The 19605-nt window shown below is 43.0% G+C and overlaps 1 protein-coding gene across 1 annotated transcript; it reads left to right on the forward strand.

Annotated features, from left to right (window-relative positions):
* Window positions 1-50: 50 nt before the first annotated feature.
* Window positions 51-3285, forward strand: psma8 (proteasome 20S subunit alpha 8). Its single transcript, XM_008292141.1, has 7 exons — window positions 51-242; window positions 1211-1337; window positions 1474-1598; window positions 1753-1875; window positions 1995-2114; window positions 2633-2695; window positions 2778-3285. The coding sequence occupies exons 1-7, from the start codon at window positions 141-143 to the stop codon at window positions 2871-2873; spliced, it is 756 nt and encodes a 251-aa protein (XP_008290363.1). The 5' UTR covers window positions 51-140; the 3' UTR covers window positions 2874-3285.
* The last annotated feature ends 16320 nt before the right edge of the window (window positions 3286-19605 follow it).

Raw genomic sequence — 19605 nt, forward strand, 5'->3', positions numbered from 1 at the left:
CTTTTGGTATCGCCCCAGTTCAGAGGTCGTGCGCAGGCGCTGTTTTCAACACACTGAAGTGAGCGGCTTGTTGCTAACTAGCTGAATCATTTGGTAGCGGTTTCCACTTTTACCTCTGATTGTACGTGTCTTGCTGTACAATGGCGGCAAGATATGACAGAGCAATTACTGTATTTTCTCCTGATGGTCATCTCTTCCAAGTGGAGTATGCACAGGAAGCTGTAAAGAAAGGTTCCACCGCGGTAGGTGTTTAAATTAAACTAATGTTAAAGCTAACGTTAGCAACATGGATGTCGCTAATTTGCCAACGTCAGTTAGCCAAGCATCTAGCCGCTAACAATCACTCTGATTTCTTATGTATTTAACAAATTATTTCGTTTAACAGTGTGTTAAACTTGTTGTGATCTGCTGTCAGCTTGTTGAACTGCTAATTTGTAGCTCTCCGTTGGAGAGAATATCAAGTTAATGAAAGCAGAATGCTGGCAGCATTAGCAAGCATTTTGTCGCTGTGTCACTCACAATACTTTCAGTTTCACTCCAACAATAGATGAGAAGAAACAGTGCTTAATTTTAAATGCGAATGCAACGTCAACATGATACTTTTAACTCAGTAGGTAGTCCTACAAATGCAGTAAATACAACCGTAGTTACTTACAAATAACTCCTCTTGTTGTTGTGTAACTTTTAGCTTGATCAGGAAGTGCAGGATGAGTTGATGTCCATCTACATGTGTTATTTAATGTGCAAAATTGTATGCAAAAGAAAGTTGTTCCCTTTGGAGTAATTGTAAACTTAAAAAAATGTTTGGTCAGTTTTTTTTTTCAAGTCATGTTGCTCTAACCTGCTTTATTCATAAACTGAAAAGTGTAACGTTGTAGATGGTACTGTCGATGCTGTTCCTGAAACCTGTTACCAATTTTTTAATTTTATTTTCTTTTTGTAGTGTGCAGGAAAACTTAAGGAACACAGGTCCTCCTCAGATATCAAACATGAGCTGAAGTGATGATACATGTGCTAGGTTTTACTTGATATTAAGTAAAGTCAAATTATTTACTCACAGCTTTATTGACACAGACTCATTCTGTCACTTTATTTAGGTTTCTGGATATTTACATCAGTACACCACACTGACTGCCATCCAATTACATAAAGATATCCTGTGTGGCCAGTATTTAGAAATTAATGTAGATGCTTATTTTGTCCTTCTCAGGTTGGAATCAGAGGTAAAGACATCGTTGTCCTCGGTGTGGAGAAGAAATCTGTCGCAAAACTACAGGAGGAAAGGACAGTCCGCAAGATATGTGCGCTGGATGAGCATGTCTGCATGGCATTTGCAGGTAAGTCAGTAACCACATTTCTTTTTAAATACATGAGCAAAATATGTTCTATAGTAGCTATCTATATCACACAATAATACTTGTTTCCCATTGTGTTTCCTTGTCTAACTAATTAAGCTCTCTCAATGTTTTCAAGGTCTGACAGCAGATGCCCGTATTGTGATAAACAGAGCTCGTGTTGAGTGCCAGAGCCACAGGCTAACAGTTGAGGACCCAGTGACAGTGGAATACATCACACGCTACATAGCTACACTGAAACAGGTGTGTAGCTTTCTTACCATTCATTCATTGTTTTGGTTTTTTGTTTGTTTTTTACTAGTGTCATATTCAGTGGTTAAGAACATTTTTCACTTTTGTCATCGACACCCTGTTTGCTGTTTTTATTCTTATTTTTGTTTTTTGGTTGTATTTGTAGCGCTACACTCAAAGCAACGGGCGCAGGCCATTTGGCATTTCTGCGTTAATTGTTGGCTTTGACTACGATGGAACCCCCAGGCTGTATCAGACGGACCCTTCGGGAACCTACCACGCCTGGAAGGTCAGCGAGTTTTCTCGTTGTATATTAAACTGTTTTCTTGTTACACGTGCTGAAGAATCAGCTCATCAGTATGGAAATGAATATTAATTGACTTCTGTGTTTATTGTTGAAATAATCAGGCAAATGCAATCGGCCGGAGCGCAAAAACCGTGAGAGAGTTCTTGGAGAAGAATTACACAGATGAAGCCATTGCTGGGGACAATGAGGCAATCAAGTTGGCTATCAAAGCTTTGCTTGAGGTAAGGTCACTTGTTGTCCTTGTATTGCCACATTTGACTTTGGACTCTTTGCCATTAATACAATAATAACTAAACAGCTTAACCGTAGGATTAACACACTGACAAACAAATAGTTCTTTTAAAATATGTTCTCAGAAAGCAGGGTGCAAATTTGAATAATTAGTTGGAGACGTATTCACTTAAAATGTATTTACATCCACCATGAGTCAAATTCTTGCCGCCAGACAAACCATTGAATGATCTTCTGTAGTGATTTCATGCAAGACTTTTGCTTCCTGGGGTTGGTTGAACCTGCCTTCAGTGCAGGCAAAAGGAGCAGAAAATAAAAATAAATTTGGCCTTGTGTGCATTGTTACATTGAGTTATATATCTTTTTAAAGACATGAAATGAATTGCTGTTAAAATTGCAATCTGTCATAAGGGCCTTATAACTATTAATCAAATGCTAGATTATTAGTCTCATTACTGAATTGGTCTCCAGTATTCAATTAATGGCTTCTTTTATTTGCTGATCACAGGTGGTCCAGTCAGGAGGAAAAAATATTGAACTCGCTGTTATCAGACGGAATCAGCCACTGAAGGTAATTTGTGAGGCAAATCTGGCTTTAGCGGTGTTTTCTACTCGTTTGCATATGAGCTAACAGGTATTTTGTCTGTTTGCAGATTTTGGAATCCAAGGAAATTGAGACCCTGGTGGCTGAGATCGAGAAGGAAAAGGAGGAGGAGGCAGAGAAGAAGAAGCAGAAAAAATCCACTTGAAGCCAATAACTGAGTTTTCTTTATTGCACTTGGATGACAACAAAATAATATGTTTCAGAGGGTTTGCTCATGTATCTCATTGTAAAGACCCGACTCACAACTCGAGATTTGCTGATGTTTGCTTAGACGTCTTTCATACATTTCTGAGTAATGCTGCGACAGTTACAAAGAACAACACGTTCCTACACTTCCCACGATTAAACAGGTTGATGTACAAACACGAATACGTCTCAAGTTATGGTTTGGATCTTATATAATGCTTACAAGTGTTTAGTTTTGTTTTGTATCATTTACCAAACAGCCCTGATCTCAATGAATCTCAAGTGTTGAAATAAACTGTATGTGGTTTTCCGGACCATAATGAACTAAATATTCAATAAAATTCGACTTGTTTGTACGGTTTTTACAGAAATAGTTTTAAACAATCTGTTGTACCAAATTGGCTCACTAGGTTTGTAGGTACTTGTAGCACTGACCTGTTTATTCAACATTACTTTGGAGAGATTTATCGATTATTCTGCTGTGATAAAGATAGCTTCAGTTTAAAACGCTTCCAGTGGCACTTGGTGTGTGGCTACGAGCTGCAGTGTTTTTCATTTATCAGCGTTCTGTTGTACAGACCTGAAAATGGGGAGGAAAAGGTAGCTCGGATTGCTTTATAAAGTGCTCACCTTTCCCTCAGTCATTTAAAACAAATTAGTGGTGAGCGAATGAAGTGTCTAATGGTGGCCCAACGAGACCCCTTTTTGCCTCTCCTTTTTTATTTCACCCTAAATTCGCTTATCAAGCAACCGCTGCTCTGAATTCTCAACGACACAATTATGGCCGGCGGTGTGGTAGGGCTGCTTAATGGGATCCTGGCCTCAGACCCCAGTGGGAACTTTCAGTGACTTTAATCTGGAGCCCTTTGAAAAGTTGTGCCGTGCTGTGCTGAAGAGCCCCGGGGGTTCCCTCTGACTCTCACCAAAGACATAATGGTGAATGGTAAAGTCCTTCATTTAGAGTCATCTCCCCAAGCCAGGATTTCCTGAGTGGGTGCCCTGGCTGCCTTGACTAGAGCAATTGCACTTTGTCTTGTTTGTGAGTCTTTATATGTTGGTGTTTGGGCTGATGTCAGAGGATCAATTAAGCCTCGTATATTACTGTAGTTCCCATACATATTATTACATCCTGGGACTACGATAATTCTGGGATTTTTAAATTTACTTCAAGCCATTTCATCCATACGCTAATTGCTTTTGCATGTGTGGAATTTGATGCTGTGACATAGTTTGTTGGTGTTCAGGTTGTGGATAGAGAGGTGCTGAATCCACTGGATGACAAAACAAGCTGTAGGTAAACTAATAAAGTTTATTCTGGGTAATCCTCTAGCTACAGAGGTTATCTGATCCATCTTGTCAATAAAGCAAGAGCAGCTTATTCTGCGCTGTAGCTAAGACTCATAGTCTTTTGAACTGCTTGTGGGAAGAGTTTTCTTTTTCTTTCTTTCTTTCTTTTTCTTTTTTTTTTTCAGCTGGCATTGTTGTTGCCCATAATCAGCGCTACTGTGCCTCAGGACAAAGTCCATCTCTCTCATCGCTGGCTGCTGCTCATCATTAATGCAGAAAATAATGGCTTCACCAGAGGTCATTGACGGAGGAACGAGGCCCGAGGACATGTACTCTCCAAGCAAGAATGCACAGTGCTGCAGGCTGTCGACGGTGCACTGTTTGTATGTACACACACACACACACACACACACAGAGCTTACAGGCCAATTGCAGATACACACAGCAAACACTGTATTAATGTGAACGTGTAACAGATTTTCTTTTCTTTCTTTAAAAAAAAAAAAACAATCCTCACATCTCTTTATCTCTTGATCTGTCATGCACATACACTTTAGGCAAAGTGTTCTCATGTTGTAGTTAATATAGAACAAAAACTGGGAGGAAAAAAAAAAAGCATTCCATGTGTTTGGATCTGATTTAAGCATTTGCTTGTATCTAACATCAGCAGTCTGACCCTTTTCCACTGATATCCCGTCCTATTCTCTCTTGCTGATTTTCCGAGTCGCAGGCAGAATTCACTTTGAGGATCTATATTTTTGTCATTCTAATGTGCCGCCCTGTGGCCATATTTCAAAATATTCCCCTCCTGGGATGCTTAAAATTTGTCAGTGCAAAATGTCCTTAGGTCCAAATAAGGTGTCTGCTTCAAGGGTAGCAGCACACAGACACATGCATCCCTGAGGAGCTGAGGTTACATTAGTCCTCAGTAAAGACCGTCTCACTCCTTCTGCTGAATATCTCCGTGTGCCATCGCCTACTCTGCCAGCAGAGCGCAGTGTTGCATAGAAGCAGTTCCCATCATATCGCTTACACTTTTCTCTCACTTTTTTTGTCCTACAGATTGACAATATGACTCCTCTAGCTAACAGCGAGCAGAATCCACTGGCCGCTGCCGCCTTTTTCGTCTCTGTGCTTCGCCACGCAGCCACAAAGGCTCTCAGAACAATCGAATCCACTGGGGGAGAGTTGCTTTGCTTAAAATTGTCAGATGAAAAACCAACATTGCTTGTGTCCTCCAGCGATGGCCAAGCTGTCAAAGTGTGTTGGGTCATAAAAGGCTACGCTCTCAACACTGTCCCTTTTCTGCTTGTCACATGTCGACAGTTACACACATACACTATTTGTGTATAGCAGATTGGCCTGCCTCCGCTTGTGCCCTTTGGGGGCTTCGCATCAGTGTGAAGTAAAGTTTGGGAATATTGGTGTGCTGGCTTACATATCCATAAGTGATCCAAATATGTTTTCTTTTAATGTTCTCTTTTAACTTGTAGCTGCGGGGATATATTTTGAATATCATTCTATTATCTCGTATCACACATCTTATCTTCTCTGTCCTTAAATCTCTTTCTCTCTCTCCCCCCCTCTCTCTCATGCATAACACACATTTTCAACTGTTTCCTTCTTGAACACACCCTCCACTCTTATCATCATCATCACACAGAGCAACATATACAGTTGAGTAACAGATACTGCCGTCATCATTACCTTTGTGTCCTCTGAAAGGTGCAGGTATACTAACAGTTTGTGTGAAGAGACTAAAGGCGCGGTTTTGAGTTACGCCTCAAGAGTCACCTGTCAGTGGTTTTGTCTCACAGAAGAATACAAGTGCATCCTTCTCTAATTGAAAGTAGACACCACTGGGCTGGAGAGAGAGAGAGAGAGAGAGAGAAAGGGGGGGAAATAGAACAGGAGAGATGAGGAAGATTTGAGCAAAACGAGAGGGAGAGGCAAAAAGGAGCAGACAGAGCTAAAATAAACAATTCCCAGGATGCTGCGGGCCAAAAGCAGATGGCCCTGGGGCTTCGTGGCCTCTCAGGGCCGTGGCAGAAGCCAGTCACACACATCACATAGCATTACTCGGGATGGGGTTACAGGAAAATGTCAGCCGACGCATAAGGAGGAACCATCGGCCCATAGGATAATTTGATTGCCTGAGGGAGGTGCAATCTTGCATTCCCACGATTCCTCTCTTTCCACCCACACCCTCTTTTCATTGTATTTTTGAGTCCATTTTCCTTTTTCCACTTATTTAATGTTTCCAATTCTGCTGTTTGCTCGGGTAGCCACGTATATTTACAAATGCCCCGTATTACTGCTAACGGAGGCGACCACTGGGTTCCTGCGTTGGGTTGCTACACCATGTTTTCTCCTATCCTCATGGGAACTTTATGGGCCGTTGGTTTTCAGCGCGGCTTCCGATATCTCGATTTACAGCCTGATTTTTTTTGTCAAAATATTCCCCCCCCACTTGTCGTCATACACCCTGATAGTGTTGTGGGTTATATCACTGGTCATCGTACAAATCATGGCCCTTCCAGTCCTGCTCCCATTGGCAGATGCGTTCAAGGCACAGTAATGTGTAAAAAAAAAATGAAATGAGTCAGTACACGTAGCAGATGTTTATCCTTTAAAATCGTCTATTTTTCGTGGGTTTCATATTCTCACAAATGTGGTTCTACCTTGTTGCTTTGTTGTTCTTCGAGCACAGAGTGGTGTGTGTTAGCGCGCGAGCTTACAGCTGCATATATGCGCGTGCATTAGATAAAGACAGAGAGAAGGATGGAGAGAGCAAAAGAAAGAGACAGCGAGAGAGTTCAGCGCAGATATCTGAGTGCGTCTGACAGAGAGGACAGCCCTGGAGGCAGGTCCCAGCCCTTCAGCACCGAAAATGACACATGACTGCTTTGACTTTTGTCATCCCCTGTCTCCCTACGCCCCCAAACCCGAGCCTCCAACAAACACCGAGGCGAGCGCAGATACACACACTTAAAGACACACAGTCACACACTGTATACTGCTTAGATTACATTATCTTTATCCCCAGGACATGAGCCCTCCTTGTTGGATGACATTTGGGCTTGTGCAGCACTAAGGTTACCTTTCTTTGCCCCAGAGTTAAAGATGCCTGTCTGCAGCATGCATTTGAAATGAAGGACGGGAAAAAAATCAGATGAGAAAGATTTCCAAAAGCACTTTGATCAGAGGCATCAACAGTCACGCACAAACTTGTTAAGCAGTATGTAAATTTGGGCTGATACTGAATAAAGTTGCCAGAATGGCATGAATCCATTGTGCTGCGATGATCAAAATAAAAGAGGGCTTCATACGCTGGAGGGCAAGAAAGTCACAGACATGAAGGTTTTTTTCCTTCCTCTTTTTTTCTACAAAGGGGCTGATGGGATGCAGAGAGGAGAGAAGAAGGGGAGGGAAATGAAAGATAGGGGAAAGCCTGGAAGGATCTCAATCTAAATTAGCCGAGTAGAAGGAAGACTGTGCTGAGTGAGACATATAATTAAAACCAAAGTGATGAAAACATCAGCACTCATTCAGTCACTCGCCGGATGAATTTCTGAAATTGCTACATGGATGATCTGAAGGTGATTCCAAGCTAAAGGTAAATCTCACCTATTGTCAGGGCACACCGATCCCCCCCACCACCACCTCCCCATCTACTCTTTAGTGGGCTTTCTCTCACCATCGCTCTTCATCCGCCTCCTCTCTCCCTGTTTCTTTATCCCTCCCTCGTTGCCTTTTTTCTCTCCAACTGACACCCTGAGATGAATAGACGCTGTCACTGAGACTCTTGTAGCCTGTCAGTTTTTAAACAAACAGTTAGCAAAAGGATCACTTTCACAGGAAACCTCCCAGTCTGAGATGAGGTTATCGGCTTTAGGTTGTTGTGTCCTGTCCTGCGTGGGGAGATCCACCCTGACCTCTTTCAGACCATACATTATAAACTCCTTTAGATAATTAAATTCACAAGCAGGAGTCGTGATAGTCCTGCATTTTGTCCTTAATGCTGAAAGTTTTTTTTAATCCTGGCAGCCTGCATCTTCAACTAAATATCTCTGCAAGTCAGATAGGATGCAATCTATCTGGAAGCCATTTTTCTTTTCTTTTCTCCCTCCGGTATAGTATACCTCCAGTAAATAAGTCCTCTCGACCACAAATGTCCCTGCACTAAAAAGGCCCCTCAAAAAACAAGTCTGACTTTTGTGAGCAAAAAAAAAAAAAAAAAAAAAAAAGAATCAGCCCCCTCAGGTGTGTTCCCTCTCACTCCTCCTCTCTGCACCTGCACTGAGTCTCTCAATGCCTCTGTGTGTCTCTCCACACAATGGAGACAGTGCATAGCCTCTGGCTCCTCTCTCCAGCTGAGAGCCACCTCTCTCCAGAGGACAGGAGAGGAAAACTGCCAGCACTAACAACTGATCCTGGCAGATAAAGGAGCAGATAGGCGAAGAGAGAGTGCCTTGGACAATACTTGCCTTGCCCTGGTAGCCAGTGCTGCTTCCTTTACTTCTGAGATAATAACAATAACATCTGTTGGGACAAAATGCTGCTGCTGCTGCTGATGAGCATACAGCAAGATGAGAGCTAGCTTTTTGTTAAATTAAATATTTATTGCGGTTCCACATTACACAAAGATGTTGCAGCATTTGGGAACCCCCCTCCCCTCATATTGATTAAGACTCGTGGCCCGAACCTTATCCATTACCATCAATTGCATCAGGTCTGCAACAAACACTGGGCTGCTGAGGCCTTTGTTAATGCGCTGTAACGTAGTAGTGCCAGGCCAGATGACCCAGCACCAGATCAGTGTACCACTCACACTCCCGAGGGCGGCTGACTGCAACAGCAGTTAGGCGAGACAGCCATCACAGGTCTCCCAGGCCACAGCTGGGGAAGCCCTGGGCCACAGTGTTGACCTAATGTGATTAAGTGTACATCCAGCTGCACGAAAGGATAATGTACTGAGGAAGCGTTTCACCTGAAGATTTACAGAACCCCCCTTTTCTCTCCTAATTTCTCCCACTTATCTAGTCCAGTGTGTGTGGTCTATAAGAGCCCAACTCCTGGTATTTGTCCTGAGAAAGACCTTGATAGGAATGGGGTATGAGTGAGAGTGCTTATTTTATTCTCTCCCATGCTGCTGCAGGCTATGGCTGTATTAATGCAATGGCAGGGATCTTTGAAGTTGTGACTTTATGAGACAAAAGCTAATTTCCTTTCCTTTGTTCATTATCGAGAGAGACTTCCAGCCGGGCGGAAAGCATGCTGTGCTAATTATTCCATTCATGAGTTGTCTCTAAAGTATGTAATGGATTTCACTGGGCTTTTCACAGGTAAGCAGAGTGATATGGCGTACGCGCCTCCGTCAACATGCTGCTTTAGTGTGATTATGCCTTTTACATTTATTTACTCCTCACCGGATAAAGATGAACAAATCTTCAAATACAGTAGCTACTGTACGCAGAGTGAAAACGGCTCAGAACAGACCCGTAAGTTCAGATTTCCGGGTGGAAAGTAAGTGAACTTTAAAATCACGGGCTGAGACGCAGCCGCACTTTCGCTGGTGTCTCAACAAACATATTCTCTGCAGACTTGTAAGACCAAAAAACCACTCCGCAACTCATTAAGATCTGAACCCAATTTCACAAATGAGTTTCAGAGTTTGTAGGGCCAAGTTAGGCATGTGACATAATGGGATTTCCATCTTTCCCTGAGACACAACTTGGCAGAGCATGAAGGGAAATGCAACATTTCACATTCCATCTTCGCCGCGTACCAGGATGCCACCCACAAACACCTGAGCACTCCCAATCAGCGAGATGCGCGTGCGTCCTGTCATGGATGTACGATGCGCATCCTGCCACTCAGAGACAGATCAGACAACAACCACGGGAAAGGGGAAAAAAAAAAAGAGGGTGTAGCGGTGATACGAGTGAAGCCATATACCTCCTCTACTGCTGCCTGCTGACACCCCTCCTCTTCCTCTTCCTCCTCCTCCTCCTCCTCCTCCTCTCTCCCCCGCTTTGTTTGTGCTCATTTCATTCCGTGTGCAGCCTCCTGGCAGGCAGGTCAAGGTTTACCCTCGCACCACACACCATTTCCCTCACACGGCGCCTGGGGGAAGGAACACTCGAGGCCCGAGGCAAGGGCAAGTCCAAACAGCTCGTACAACATTGCCGCCATCACCACCTCTAACCATACGGATAGGAGGACAGAAATACTAACCTCAGAATCACACAGTCGGATCTTTGTCTTTCTTTCTTTTTTTTCTCTCTCTCTCTCTCTTTCTTGCCTTCGCCAGTTATGCCTTTTATTCTTTACTTCTTCCCTGCCCTTTATCTTATTGTACATTATTGATTTCTGTCAGTAGTAAGGTATATGTCTATTAACCGACAGATTTAATAGAGCGACAATAGAAAGCTACTCATTTGTTCCCCCCGTAGTGTAAGTGTTCATTTTGAGAGTCTGATACTAACCCTGGCTAGAAGCTAGTGCTGGATTTTTAGCTGTAAATGGAAAATGCCTGTGGGCTTTTCATTTTCTGGGCCCAGACGTTCCCTTCATGGTGTCGGAGCCCTTGTGTTCACAGAGTTCATGTTTTGCTGCAGGGCTTTTTTTTATTTTGTTTTATCTCATAGCTTAGACTAGCAGGGCTTTAACTCCCAGAGGACTCCTGCGTAGCAACAGCAGAGATCAACAAAGTAAGTTTGTTTATGTTGGCTGTGTCCGCATGTTGTCGACTTATACATTTCTCAGTCTCCATTTCCTGCCTCTCCTTGCCCCAGGGGAAAGGAGCCCTCTAATTGGATCTTGTTCTAATTGAGCCTAATACTGGAGCTAACCGGAGTTGGGCCCTGTGGCTAATGAAGAGCTGAATCAAAACTAAGCACTAAAACTTTGACTGTGCATGTGTGTGTGTGTGTGTGTGTGTGTGTGTGTGTGTGTGCCTGCGTTTTCTCGTTCTGCGGTCTATCACGAATGCACCATTACTCATTTCCGTTTAGAGTGTCTGTTTTTTATTTTTTAATTCTTATATTATTCTGTGCAAAACATCTGTATTTTTAGACAGGGGACAGTTGTTTGTGAGGTCATTGTCCACTTTTTGTCAGGAATAGAGTCACAGTTAACAGGCTGCAGATTCTTCAGCGTAGGTAGGACGCTGACGCTGCCACCTACAGGCAAAGGAAGGTATACAATTAAACACCACCTGCAGGCAATGAGAGATACAGTTTTCCTTTTTCTCAACTGCTATCCTTGTTGTTTTTCGTAACTCTGACCTCCAGTGGAAATCAAACAAATATTGCATTAACTGCTCATTTTCCCTTCCTGTGAATTGAGCTTAAATCTAAATATTTTCCCGACAAATTGAGCCTAAATGCACACAAACCGCATGTTAACGCACACATACATGTTGTAGCTGTCACTGCCTGAAGGTGGCAAAATTGCAAAGGTATTATTTTCTCTGCACAGGCTTTTATCATGAAGACATTTTGGCTTGTTACAGGAGAAGAAAAGGTGTAAAAAAAAAATTAAATTAATGGTGGCTGAATTTTGCGAAGCTACCACTGGTTCCCTGACTCACTTCGATAGCCGACTGGGAGACTTAAATTGAACTGAGCCATTGTTATTAGCAACAGCTGTGCTTTTACTGCTATGACCAGCCAAAATGTTGACTGGGAGAAATTCCCATTTTGAAAATTATTTGCATCTGCAGGTTAAAAATTGATGTTCGTTTTCTTGCTGAGGCAGAGGTTGGGCTGGCACTGCAGGCCTAAACCTGTTGTTGCTACTGCTCCGTCTTTTTTTTTTCTTCTTCCAGGTCCTATTTCTTTGCATCAGAGCATCAGACACTGCAGCCCTAATGAAAACTCATTTTTGATTTCAAACTTATTTTTTTCCCCTCCTCCATCATGCCAAGTGTCAATCCATTGGAAATAAAATGAAATCCTAAAATGAAGCCAAGCATGTGCTGCAGTTTCAACAGTTGCGTAGGCAACACAGAAATGGAAATGAATGATGCCAGGTTTGCTGCTAGAGGGCTGGAAAAGAAATGACTTCTCTGTTGCCTCCAACTATGAGTCTGTCTTTTTCTATATGTTTATATCTACAAATCATCTTCCATCTTTAGGTAGGAACAGACACGTGTAGACACACTGTGTGTAAATACAGCAAACAGTCATCATACGTCTGTGTGTCGACACTACAACATGTTATTTAATCACAGGAACATTCTGGCCATTTTTTCCAGAGATTTTGATTCAGTTTGCATCCATTTGTCACAATTTAAATCTTACCTGAGGACACGTTGGTTGTTCTGCCCTTTCTAGTGGATCACTGCCTTGGAAGCAAAGCAGGTTTTAAACCTCACAACATGCTCCATATGGACACTTCTTCATACTTTTATTAAATTGTGAGAAATATGCATCATAGCAGAAGTACATAAAAAAATTCCCTGAATTTCTGCTACAAAATAAGTAGTTTTTAGCCTGTGCAAAATCTCCTGAATTTGGCTCTTATATGCAGCCTTAGCACATGTGGCTCAACTTAAATCTGAGTTTTTCATTTGGAAGCTACTTAACTGTCTTAGTTTTTATGATTAAAAGTCCATTTTATGCTTTCTTTGCATGGATCGTGAAGGTTATTTTAAGGAATATTAGCTGGCATGAGGTGTTGAGCTCCAGGTGTCGCTGCACCGACGCTAACTGTTAGCTGATTGGTACCAGAAATAAACATGGGAATCGTACCATGTGCACTTACAGCACACAGTTCCAGTTTCTTTTTGCCCAGCACCTCATCTCTGCTTTTAAAAAATAAATGGGCACTGCACTCATGAAGTTGTGGTCAAACTCTCACGTGGCCGTACATGCTTCAAATCTATTGTCTTGTACTATAGAAGCTGCCAATAGTCATTCTTGATGACAATTCTTTCCAGGTTGTGATGCCTTTCCGAGCAGTTGCTGTAGTTTTAGGCCTGTAGGGGACAAAGCGATGCTGACAGCGTTGGTGACGACCACCAGAGGGGGGTTTAGTGGAGGTGCAGCAGTTTAGGCAAACTGAGGCTCCATCCACACAGATACTTTTTATTTCAAGATGCATAACTTGAGCTGCCTTAATGCTTAGCGATCACGCTGTTCTGACGTTTCAGGATCCTGAAACAGAGACTTTTAGAAACACTGTTGACCCCGATTTAGACTTTTACCCAAATTCACTTCCTGTTTGGGTTTTTATCAGTGACTACGTGTCCTTTCCTGATTTGTCATCATCCGATCACGTGACCCGTTTCCAGAATGAAGCAAACACATCAATACCAGCACAACAATCGTAACCAATCGCTGACCTTGTTTTCTATCTGAGCTAGAATGTTTTAGTTCTAATCACGTTCTGAGAAAGTTGTGCAAAGTTCTAGTAATGTTTTCATTTTTTTTAGTTCCTAGAATGTTCTTACTAAAGGCAGGATAAAGTTCTCTTCAAACGTTTTCTAAATGTTGCATTTACAACGTTTCTTCTGAGAAAGTTTTGTGGAATGATGTTCTAAAATATGGCACCTCAATAATATGTAAATTAAACATTTTCAGAATGTTGCAGATGAAGTGTTCTACTTTGGTAATAAATCACGTTACAGGAATGTTTGGTCACCTGAGGCAGTTTTTAAATGTTGGTTTCTGAATGTTCTTCTGTTATCGTGTAGCCTAATTTGACAACCCTGAGAACATCCTCTAAACGTTGCCATTTAAACATTGTCTTAATTAAAATTAGAAATATCATTAAAACGTTCTTTGAGCAAGATTATTATTAAATAATTAAAGATTATTTCTCAAACTGTGCAAAAACGCTCATCACAGACAGTTTGTGTTTTCGTTTTAAAACGCTACACTGTTTTTTTTTTTCTTATCTTTTTATTTCTTTAAAAACGTATTAGTGTGGATGTAGCTTGAGTTGCACTCCCCTCAGGCATCCTTCCATGTCTCCAGGAGGAGGAGGGCACAGTAAATGGTTCCAGAGCAAATATAGCCTTCCAAACCTCTTGCTCAAGGGTGTAGCCTAAAGGCCAATAGGAAGATTGGAAACACATGAAAGAAAGAAACTTAGGTGGGGCTCTTAGTAGCTCTTATGAAACCCAGCTGAATGAAAGGTTTTCTTTAGAACGTATTTAAGACACGGTAGGCAAAAGCTTCCTTTTTTGGGAATGAACGCTTGGACATGTATAGACCTGAGAGGATCTGTGTGTGCTTCACGAGCTCAGACTCCTTCAAGAGTGGGACTGCATCGCCTGAGTAGCCCTCCAGCTCTTGTCTTGTTTGTTGACCGTATTAAACAAATGGTCAGAAAGCCCATTACTCAAGGGGAGGGGGGGAGCAATGAATGGAAACCGTGTGCGCATACGTGTGCATGTGTTTGTTCTGGTGCACATGGCCCCGCCCGGGCCCTGCAGGTTTCTCTGGGGTTTCTTGTCACCCTGTGTCTCGGAGGTGAGAGGGCGGGTGATAATTGAACACTCTCTGGCACTTTTAACAAATGTATTGAAAGGAGGAATCGAAAAACCTGTTAATGAGATTTCCCTCCTCGGGCTGTGCTCAGGGTTATTATTCTTATAATTTTCTTAATCTAATGAGTTACTCAAAGTTTATTTTCAAATGTATTTCTCCCACTTACCCTATAGGGCTCCCGTTTTTATTAGCCTCTGTTCCTCAGCAGTACACAAACTTTATTAATAAATCAATTTACAATGCTTTGGAGGAGGCCCCTGTTGAGACTCCAGCAGTCAAAGTCTTTCAAAGCAAACAAATTGTAAGACACGAGCTCATATAGCACTGTGTGAATGATGGAACAACACCGGCCCCATACCAAGGTGAACATCTTTGTACTTGGGTTTGTTTACCTCACAAGATGGCTCCTGGCTTAGGGAATGGACCATGAAAATGGCTGCTCTCTTGTGCCTGCAGCACTCTATATAGATTGGAGTTTTTCATGTGGCAGTTAGGCTGCTGGGATATACACCCCAGGGGATGTGGTCTCATTAAGGACGGTTGCTCGGGGCACTTTTTACACCGCTTCCTGTGGCCACTGACCTCCTTTTCACCCGTGGGCTTGCAGCTACACCACAGCTCTGCTTCTTGGTCTCCCTGTCACTCCCAACAGCGCCCTGGGGTCGTCACATGACTCGAGTGACTCCTGACCTGCCTGGCCTCTCGCAACCCCTCCCCTCCTGTCAACGAGTCAGTTAGAATGATCGCAAACAGCATTAAGGGTCACATGTGCCCCCTCCAAAATGGCGGTTATGTCCTTGGGCTTTTGAGGGAAGAATTTTCCAAGTTGACAGTGTCAAAACATCATGTCAGAAATGGCCAACTTTATGTGTCATCTTAAAGCAGTACAGCTGCAATATTATTCAAGTGGAAAAACTTTGAGCACTTCAGTAAAACTAAGCAAGTCATCCATCATTTATAGCGAGGACAGTCACTGAGAGCAAATTAGTGATTGAAAGCGCCTGTCTTTCTGGACCTTCACCTGGACTTCAAGCAAATAGCGAATGGATACAAGCACAATAATGACATTGCTTCGTCACCGTCCTCCCTGAGCCATTTCTGCAGCCATTTCCTTTCGTGTTGGGGATCATTTTAGCCACAAGACACAATAGGTTGTGTCAAACACCTAAAGGTGATCTCAGATCTCGACTTAGGTAGTTAATCACTGATCAGAAAAAAAAACATTGCTCTGAACTTGGGGTATTATAGTGCTTTGCCTGAAGTGTGCAGAGAAATATCAATAAACGTCCCCTCGATCGTCTTTTAATTGAATGCTAAAAGCCCAATGCTCCCTGTTGCTGAATGGAGACTTTAAACCGTTTCTATTGTACAATTTAAGAAAAAAAAACAACAACTATTTAAATGTTACGAGCAGAAACGCTATAGTCGCGTGCGCGGTATCAGGACGGGATTTTAAGAGGTAAGCTGTGGGGCGGCCCGGCATAGCTGATTGGTGGATTGAGATATCAGACCAGTTCTCATCAGCACCACCCATACTTAGACCTGCAGGCAAAACAATTTTGTCCTCCACTAGTAAGCAATTAGATTATATTCAAACACACATACACACACACGCGCGGAGCCTCCACAAAACTGTATTCCCCTTATGTAGCATTCTCCCTTCCTCAGTATGACACTTGCTTCCTCCATATGTGTGAGTTTGTGTTAACACGAGGACGCGAGCAGACACACACACACACACATAGATACAGACACACACCCTGTAGGTATAAGGTTCCAGTTGGTATATCTCTGTCTCTAAGCCCCAGTTTGATGCCCTAGTCTCATGGTATCCAACCCCCACTCTTTCTGCATCCCCTCAGGCTCCTGTATGTGTGTGTGTGTGTGTGTGTGTGTGTGTGTGTAAGATGGCTACTGAACCAAGAGGGCATTGTTTCTCTCCAGCGGGGTTTCATAATTGAACGTTCACATTTATGCACACATTCAAATGGATACTAAAAGTAGAAGCGAAGCACTTAACCATGTTCCACACTTGAATTATCCACGGCCAAACTAAAAAACTCCAGATTAAACTCAAGATTATTGATGTGACGTGGCTCCGAAAACATTTTTTTTCTTTCTTTTTTTTTGACAGATGCCCATGCAGCAGATAATTGCACATGCACTGATTGGAAGCTCGCAGGAGGTGCAAACTCCAGTCAGCCTGCATCAGGTTGTGTGTTTCTTAGGCACATGTGTGAGTGAAGCAAGGAAGTGAAAAGACAGCGGGCAGCAGGGACAAACCCGTCAGCCACTCAGATCACATCAGGTCTGTCGGGACACATTGGAGCACAGCAAGCCTGATGGGATATGCCCCCCGGGGGTGCGAAGCAGGCCAGATGACATACAGACACAGGGGCAGGAAAAGAAGGAAGGAAGAATAGAGGATGGCACATCCTGCCTCTAATACACAATATGTTCTCGTAACATGCATGCAATTATGAACGGTAACCCTGACTACATTATGTACTAATTATACAGTAACACCATGCCATCAGAGCTGTGCGCTTGCATACTGAAGCACGCAAGCGCACAGCAGTCAAATAAAAACCGTGATGCCGCCGCAAACATGTAGCCGGGATCTCACACCAGATAACCTACATCTTAAACAACGCGGCGCATATGCTAATGCGAAATGTGAAGGCATGATGTTTATGAGCTGCACACGATGCATATGCTCCTGCGTGTGGGTAAATGCACAGACACGCTTGGGTACATATGTCCGCAGGGGCAAAATGGGAAATAGACACTTCTCTTCATGCCTGTTCTTTAATTGGGGCATTTATTGTTTTGTGGTGGTGTTTACTTCATTAAATTAAGGCACATTTCAGAAATGCAGCATGTTTCAAGGTTTATATAAGCAAAATTATGCTTTCAGCCATTAAGTTGCAAATTAACATATCTTTATGACTGTGGGATATGCCAGTTGAGGATGCTTTTACATTTTCACACTAATCAACTTGACTTTAACATGTTGGATTTCAGTTTGATTTGCTTTCATCACAAATATTGTTTCCCCCCTCGGCTGTGTGTGTGTCTGCACGTGTATCTGAGTGGAAGCGCGTTAGTGTGTTCGTGCGAAGTGAGAGCGTGTGCACTTGTGTGCTCCTGCTAGTTGTCCATGGCACCTCCATGTCAGCCCAACTCTTTCTTAGGAAATCAGGAGATGTGTGCGTGTGAAGAGGGGGGGTGTTACAAGGACAAAATGAACTAATGTTGAATATTCCGTATTGGTTTTACTGTAATTCTTTTCTAATTCTTAGTTTATTCAATTTCATCTCCTTGAGGCTGGTAGGTATGGAAATGAGGTCTGTTCTTTTTTTTTTTTTTTTCTCTTTCCTTTCTTTCTTTTTTTTTTTTTTCGCCTGTGTAAATTGCAGCTATCACCTCAAGCCTTTTGAACAAGATTACCCAGATGGCCTTGCGTGGTGTGCCTGAAGTTTTATTTTCCTCCTTTGCCTGCTTTTCCTTCTTGGCTGCAGGGGAAAGGAGAGGGAGCTGGGAAGCCTCCTGAAGGCTCTGGGTGAGGCCAGGAGGCAGCAGCTGTGGCAAAGAGAGATCTGGGGGAAGAAGAAGAAGAAGAAGAAGAAGAAGAAGAAGAAGAAGAGCGAGTTGGGGAGGGAGTGCTCGGGGGCGGATGAGGCTGGTGCAGGGGGCGTTGTTGTGTGCATGTGTGTGTAAAAGGATGGGTGGGGAGGGGGGGGCATATAAAATCTAAAGCTGAGAACACCAGCCATTATAAACACTACCCTCTACCTGGCTTGGCTGTCAAGGGGGACTGGAATAACCCTTTGGAGAACCCCAAAAAAACAGGGGGCAGGTGGAGTGGGTGCGCTCTGGATGGGAACAGGGAGAATTTTGGGGGGGGTGTGAACATGTGTTTTGGAGGAAGGTGCTGTTTGCAGATAGAGTGAAGTGTAAACATGGCATCACCGCGTCAGCAGACACTTTAGCAATACTTACAATTTACTAGAATCACACTCCTAAACGCCAGCACTTGGTGAAAAAAAGCATGATAAATGGCAACCTTCTGCCCAGGTGATCATTGTTGTGAGAGTGGTGGGATTTGTCATTGGGTTTCCACTCACCGTGCCCTGGACATAATCTGCTGCTGGTTTTCTGCCCCGAGGAAGAATATGATTTTAATACATTAAGGTGGCACAGAGATAGAGAATTATGCAGAGTTAAAGTGTTCACCTGTTTATTATTCTAACATGCAACAGCCTCCATCCGCACTAATCTCCAAAAGAACACACCCAACTCCCAGATTGCTGATCTTGGCTGGGAGGCAACAGTGAAAAGAGATTCTCACCTGAGATAAGACAAGGAGAGGAGCAGGAGGAAGAGAAGGAGGAGGAGGAGGAGATGCATACATCACTTAAAATATACTTACAAAACATAACATTAGAGGAAGAGCTGATGGGAGACAGTGATGCTTCCTCTATAAGTCACATCACTCCGTCAGACTGTGTGGTGCTGTTTGCCCGAATTTCTAATACGATCATCCGTATTGGTGATATGACAAAACAAATATCTCAGCGTGTAACCCGTATGGTCAGCTTTTCCCTCATATTGAAGTGTGTTGTTGGATCAGAATCCCCCCCTGTGTTATTTCAGCAACAGCTTTTCAGATGCTGCTGCCAAAGAGTCAATAGTGGGCTATCACTGTTTATTTTCACTCCCCTCGATTTGTTTGTTTTGTTAAGGTTTTGCTCTCCATCATAATGAATCACTTTTTTTTTTTCATCTTGTTCTTATTTATTCTCATAGCTGGAGGTAGAATGTGGTGGTTGATGAGGGGCTGAAATGAACTGAGCCTTAGCCTTAGCCCGGGGGCTGGCGCATATCTTAGCATAAGTGATGGCC

Source organism: Stegastes partitus, unplaced genomic scaffold (genome assembly GCF_000690725.1).
Source record: "Stegastes partitus isolate 25-593 unplaced genomic scaffold, Stegastes_partitus-1.0.2 Scaffold787, whole genome shotgun sequence".
Classification (NCBI taxonomy): Eukaryota; Metazoa; Chordata; class Actinopteri; family Pomacentridae; genus Stegastes; species Stegastes partitus.

Bases quoted from the DNA above. Each gene is read 5' to 3' on its own strand.
- psma8 (XM_008292141.1), top strand. From the start codon at position 141: ATGGCGGCAAGATATGACAGAGCAATTACTGTATTTTCTCCTGATGGT. The intron at 1,599-1,752 runs GTGTGTAGCTTT...TTGTATTTGTAG, and splicing joins ACATAGCTACACTGAAACAG to CGCTACACTCAAAGCAACGG. The intron at 2,696-2,777 runs GTAATTTGTGAG...GTCTGTTTGCAG, and splicing joins GACGGAATCAGCCACTGAAG to ATTTTGGAATCCAAGGAAAT.